Source organism: Myotis lucifugus, unplaced genomic scaffold, assembly GCF_000147115.1.
Source record: "Myotis lucifugus unplaced genomic scaffold, Myoluc2.0 scaffold_3537, whole genome shotgun sequence".
Lineage (NCBI taxonomy): Eukaryota > Metazoa > Chordata > Mammalia > Chiroptera > Vespertilionidae > Myotis > Myotis lucifugus.
Window position 1 is genome coordinate 1 of NW_005874585.1, and position 5827 is coordinate 5827.

The 5827-nt window shown below is 48.8% G+C and overlaps 2 protein-coding genes across 2 annotated transcripts in view; one reads left to right on the plus strand and one right to left on the minus strand.

Annotated features, from left to right (window-relative positions):
• The first annotated feature begins 23 nt into the window (after positions 1–23).
• On the plus strand, positions 24–5659 carry LOC106695831 (proliferation marker protein Ki-67-like). The gene is made up of 5 exons (XM_014450745.2): positions 24–135; positions 2776–2842; positions 4043–4088; positions 4526–5524; positions 5628–5659. Exons 4-5 carry the CDS (start codon positions 4840–4842, stop codon positions 5657–5659), a joined length of 717 nt encoding a protein of 238 aa, XP_014306231.1. The 5' UTR covers positions 24–135; positions 2776–2842; positions 4043–4088; positions 4526–4839.
• Positions 5656–5827, minus strand: part of LOC106695832 (receptor-type tyrosine-protein phosphatase epsilon-like) — a 38459-nt gene continuing 38287 nt past the window's right edge. Inside the window, exon 5 of the mRNA XM_014450746.2 lies at positions 5656–5703. Coding sequence (XP_014306232.2) covers positions 5656–5703 — 48 coding nt within the window. The remainder of the gene's footprint in view (positions 5704–5827) is intronic.

Below are 5827 nucleotides of genomic sequence, written 5' to 3' on the forward strand. Positions count from 1 at the left end.
CCCCTTTTTCTACTTTCAGGCAGTCTTGTTTAATTTCAGTGCCACAAACCCAACACAGGTGAATGGATCTGCTATCGACGGGCCCGTGCAACTCAAGCACGGGGACGTGATCACCGTCATTGACCGCTCCTTCAGGTCAGTGGCAATAGGGGGCCTCCTGGCGCTCCAGGAGCCAGCCTTGCAGGCCTTCTGCGGTTCTCCCTTAGGGTGGGTGAATGTCCAAGTGTTTGAGATGGACTTTCTCCACGCTGATTCCTGATCTGAAATCACAGGGACATGTGCGGCCGACGTAATCCAGTTCAAGGATTTGAGAACCCATCATGCTGCCCGGGAGGGGTGACCTGGTCCTACGGGAGTTTCACTTTATTGGAAGTGTTGAGACTCTGCAAACGTTTTTTAGTTTATTATTTTAAACTAAAAGGTATTCATAGAGGAAGATACAAAACAAGACAGGAGTGAACAGCCCTGTGGACATCACCTGTTATGGGCTGAATGCCCTCCCCCTCCCCCAAATGTATGTGTCGAAGTCCTCACCCTAGGACCTCAGATCGTGAGGCAGGGCTTTTAAAGAGGTGATTAAGGTAAAATGCAGCCTTTAGAACAGGCCCTAATCCGATCTGACTGGTGTCTTAAAGCAAAGGAGATGAGGACACACAGAGAGAACCAGGGGAGCAGGTGCTCAGGGGGACAACCGTGTGTACAGGTGGCAAAGGGAAACCATAGTAAGGTGGGAAGCCAGCCCCAGCGGAAACCAGCCCTGCCGACACCTTCACCTTGGACTTCTAGCCTCCAGAACAGTGAGACAAGAAATTGTTGAAGCCACCCAGTGTGTCGTGTTTTGTTACAGAAGCCCGAGCAAACTAATCCAGCACCTACAGCATACTCAGAAGATGTCTGAAGCTTCTTTCACGCAGCTTCTAATCTCTGCTTATTTCTCTGACCTCGCTTTCTGATCGCACGAAAGTCTGGGGTTTTACTGCGTAAGCCTGCATCCCTAACCACCGTGCTTTTGTCTGTCTGTTAAACTCCATCAATTTGTAATAATGACGGACATATTTGTAACTGACTTCTTCCCTCATGGTGGTGGCATTCAGTGCATGGACGTCCTCACTGCATGAGTATTTCTTTGAAATAATATATACAGTTACCTACACAAGCTATTCACTCTGGATGGACGTGTAACTTCATGTTTGAAATGTGTGGGGGTTTGCTTTGTGATTCCATCGGGTTAACATTTTACTGCTCTGTGTTTGAAAAGAAGGTGTGTTCTTCAGCTGTTGGGTGCAGTGTTCTGTCTATGGTCTGTGCCCATTAGGTTCAAATTCTAGAATCACAGTTGTTCCCTCCCCCGATTCTTAGCTACTGCAACCGGCGAATGGAAATCACACATCGAGGGCATTTTGTGTTTCGGCTCTTGTCAGTTTCCTTTCTGTGCTTGGAGGCTCTGCTCTCCGTGTGTTTAAGTTTAGAATGATCCGGTGGGTGAGGCTCTATCGTGTGTCATCTTGATGCGTTCTGTGCCTTTCGTAGTGCTTTGGATTAGGATTGCACACTACTTTTTTTCAATCACATACTTTGACCTTTTCACAATCCTTAAGGTTGAGGTTGTCTCTTGGAACCAGCTGTTAGGGGCACGTTTGTTATCATCAGTCTTGTTGTGGTTTTGCTTGGTCTCTGAGAACAATGTTTGTCTATTTTTTCTGAGTTGGCGTAGCCTCTCCAGCCCTCTTCTGGTTGCTGTCTGCAGGTATACCTTTCCCACCCTTTTACTGGCATCCTGTTTGTGTCTTTGAATCTAACTTGTGTCTCTTGAAGAGACGTGTAGTTGGATCATTTTTCACCCATTTTGCTGAGCGGAGCTCTGCCTTCACTATGGTCTTTGTTAAATACTGTCTCCTGGCATCCGGTCATTGCTTTTACTGTGCTGCTTGTGAATTTGCTTCATTTTTAAAGGGCATGTTTATTGGCTACAGAGCTCTAGGTAGGAAGTATTTGATGTGAAACGGAGGCCAGAACTATTTCCCCAAGAGGAGCTGCTGATCACGTTCACGTTACTTGAGATGATTGACTTCCTCCAACAGTGAGTTGGAAACGGGTCTTAGGAAGAGGACTGGACCCAGAGCTCTGCTCCCTGAGAAACCATCCCAGAATCCTCGCTGCTCCCGATGGCACTCAGGTGGCATCTAAGTTTGAATCAGGCCTTTTCACCAGGTACCCAGGTTCTGTCTGCCTTTTAAGCGGCTGTTCTGTGATGCGGAGCCCGCGGTTTTGTGAGGGCAACGATGCGTCTTGCTGGCTATCTCTCATCTTCATGCAACGTGCCCACCTCTGTTCAGACACAGATGGAATAAGTGGGGGCTGACGAGATCAGAGTGCTTTCAAGGTAGCGCATAGCTCTAGTCTCTGCAGGAAGTGACGTCACAGTGGTTCAGGCATCGGCCGCCCCTAGCTTCCTGGTTAGCCTTCCAAGCCATTGGTTGATTTCCTTGAACGTAAACTAGCGGACACCGATTCTGTTCCCACTGCAGTAGGTCCGCACATAGCAGGTACTCAGGAAGCGTGAATCATACAGGCTGGTCAGTGTTCAGAAATTAATCCGGGTGCCCAACCTCGGACTCTGATGTTCCAAAAGAAAATCGAGGCAATAAACTCTAAATTTATTTCCAGGAATAGGGTAACATCTTGAAGTTTGCTCCTTATTCCTTGGATATTAATCAGATACTCAGGCTACAGGTCAGTAATCTGAATATGTGTCTGTCATTCTATGCACTTCAGGTATGAGAATGACAGTCATCAGAACGGAAGCAAGTCAACTGAATTTCCAGGACAAAGACGTGAACAGGTGACCGGGTTGGGGTGGTATCAAACTTTGGGCTCTGATTCTTTTGCATGAAGACAGGAAATCATTTATGTGCACCCTGATGAACAGTTTCTCACAAGGGAGGGTGACGTACCAGTTAGAATAGGAGAGTGTAACCAAGGTATTAAAACAAGGTGAACTTAGATTACTTTTTTTCAATCCTCATCTAAGGATGTTTTCATTGATTTTTTTTTTTTAATGAGAGGTAGGGGAAGAGAGAGAAACATCAATATGAGAAACATCAATCGATTGCCTACCATACGACCCCCAACTAGGAAATAACCAGGGATCAAACCCACAACCTAGGTATGTGTCCTGACCGGGAATCGAACCTGCGATCTTTTGGTTTACGGACGATGCTCCAACCAAGTGAGCTACTCGGGCAGTGCAAATTTTACTTCATTTTTATGTAGTCATAAGTGTCTTGATCAAGTTCAGGTTGGAAATTAGAAACTGGCCCTTCCCATGGGAAGTTTGAGAAGCAACATGTTAGATATTAAGAAATTGGAAATCGATTAAAGAAAGAAGTTAAATTATTTGCCTTTGGATATATTTTTGTGATATCTCCTCCCCCTTAATTATTCAGATGATATATTTTTCTCCTTCTTGGAAACAATACTGGACTTTATATCTTAAATACATGTTATTCTGTGGTTGCTCCTTGGCCTCTAGAACATTCTCTGGCAGCGCTGTCGGGGGTCCAGGTGGGTGTGCTGGGGCTGGTCCTGTGCCCCGAGTGGGTAGTGTCTGCCTTAACTTCTGGGCTCAGACACACCCTAGGTGTCTGCCAGCCAAGAGCACACGCGGAGTGGAGCCCACAGGTACTGTGACGGTTTCTGGTGAAACCGGGTATAAAGTCAGTAATCCTGTGCCTTCGGTAGGTTCATGGGTACTGAGTGTCGGTGACGTTTAAGTTTAACTTCCTTCAGATGATGAAAGAAAAGAAGTCTGAGGAAGTTACAACAACTCACACGCACCCCATCGCTATATTTTTTAAATCAGCTAAGAAATACTTGTATTCTGAGCAGTAGCACCTGCGAGTCTCAGGCTCATTTCTCAGTTTCCCAAAGTCATATAAGAACAGTTAGGCAAAGATGCTCGACAGACAGGATATTTTCATGAACTTGGCTGTCGGTTTCGGAAAAGGCACTAAATGGCTGTTCACTCTTTACCAATCCACAGGCATCTCCGAGTCGGGTCTCAAGGTCTAGCTTCCCTTCCAACCCCGGTAAGTAGTTTTTCATTCGTTCCAGATCTGCAAGGCCAGTTATCTTAGCATAATGACAAGGAGGGGACACCAATGTCACACATGTCCAGGCTCAGGCAGACCCCGAGTTAACTTTCTTCTCCAGTCACGTGGGGGCTTATTGGAGAATCCACACGTAAACAAATTGTCTTGCTCAGCTGTCTGCTGAATTCTGAGTGGAATAATAGCATTTTCCCAGATTAGTTACAGGAGACTAATGGGATTTACTTATTTGGATCAGATCATAATATTAGTATTGGAATACTGTTCTTACCCATTTGGGACACTCAGTAACGTGTAGGCTAAGTGAAGAGCTAGGTGATAAGGTAGTTTGAAACAGTTGTAAAATTTGAATACTGCCCATGTTAACGATTGAGAACATCTGGAACTTGTTTCTTATTTCATATCTCGCTGTCAAGATGGGAAAGTTCAAGATCCCAGTGCTGCCCGTTCACAAGTCACTGAAGAGGGTGGTTCAGGAGGGCCCCCGGAGCGCAAGGAGCATGTCGGGGCGACCCGCACCCCCTTGCGCGGCTCAGAAGGTCCCACTACCAAAGGCACAGCAGATGTTGGTTCCTCAGAGCCCCCTGGAGATAACCAGGGAAATGCAGCCGGGCCCCCTGCTGGGGGGTTCGGAGCAGGTTCCTGTGTGACCCCCGGGAGCTGGAATGGAGGACAGGGTCTGGAGAAGGACGGAGAGAATGAGTCTCCCTTCCGGAAGCTCTACGAGTCTATGAAGGAAGAGTTAGATGTGAAATCGGAGGCTGTTCTACAGAATCGGAGGAAATCGGGAGCACGGGGTCATCGTGCATCAGAAGCCGAAATCGCCGGCGGTTCACAGAGCTCGACTCAGCCACGGGTCTCGCCCAAGTCCAGGCGGAGATCTGGTCGGAGCAGCCAGACGGAGGCAGAGAGAGCGGGTGAGGGGCCGGGTCAGACTCTCGAGGCCACCGCGAGTCCCAGCATCCCCCCCACAGAGATGACCAAAGCCAAGACCCCAGTCCAATGTCCACAGCCCAGTTCCTCCCGGAGACGCCGGAGCGGAGACCCGAGTGTCACCCCTGGGGGTGAACCTGTGAGTCTGCAGCAAAGCGAAGACCTCGGGGAAGGCAGTGCCGCGTCTGCTCCCAGGAGGCTCTCAGCCAGACAGCAAACACCCGCCAACGGAGAAAGCGCTGGCCACCTTGGAAACACAGCAGAAAAAGTCTTTTCCAGAAAAAGGAGAAGGAGCCTGTCTCCCAGTGTCGGCATCCTCACCACAGGAGCAGACATTCCAAAGCAGACCCTGCTCTCCCCGCTGCTGGTCCCCGCGGAGCGGAAGGTTCCAGGCAAGGCCCTGGGCACGCCCAGGCAGCAGGGCACCGCCGGCTCACCGGGCCTCGGTGCAGTGGATGTCAGCAACGTTGGCGATTCCCTTAGTAAGTTTATTTCACTTTAAATTCATTTTCCCCGGAACGTTCACACATACCTGTGACCTGTGTCTAGGTATGAATTGATGACACCGCCTTTCTAAAATAACAGTTCGCTCTGTGGCAGAGGAGCCAGGGGACTAAGGGGACAGCCAGGCCGAGAGCTGTCCATTGTCCTGAAGACCTGGCTAAGGGGACAGGGAGTGGCGGGAGGTGCGGGCTGTTAGAGAAGGACCGACAGAGCAGGGGCTGAAGGCTGCTCCGAACATGCTTGGTTCTATTCCAGCCACAACCTAGAAAGGAGAATGAGCA

Bases quoted from the DNA above. Each gene is read 5' to 3' on its own strand.
- LOC106695831 (XM_014450745.2), top strand. From the start codon at position 4,840: ATGAAGGAAGAGTTAGATGTGAAATCGGAGGCTGTTCTACAGAATCGG. The intron at 5,525-5,627 runs GTAAGTTTATTT...CTAAAATAACAG, and splicing joins CAACGTTGGCGATTCCCTTA to TTCGCTCTGTGGCAGAGGAG.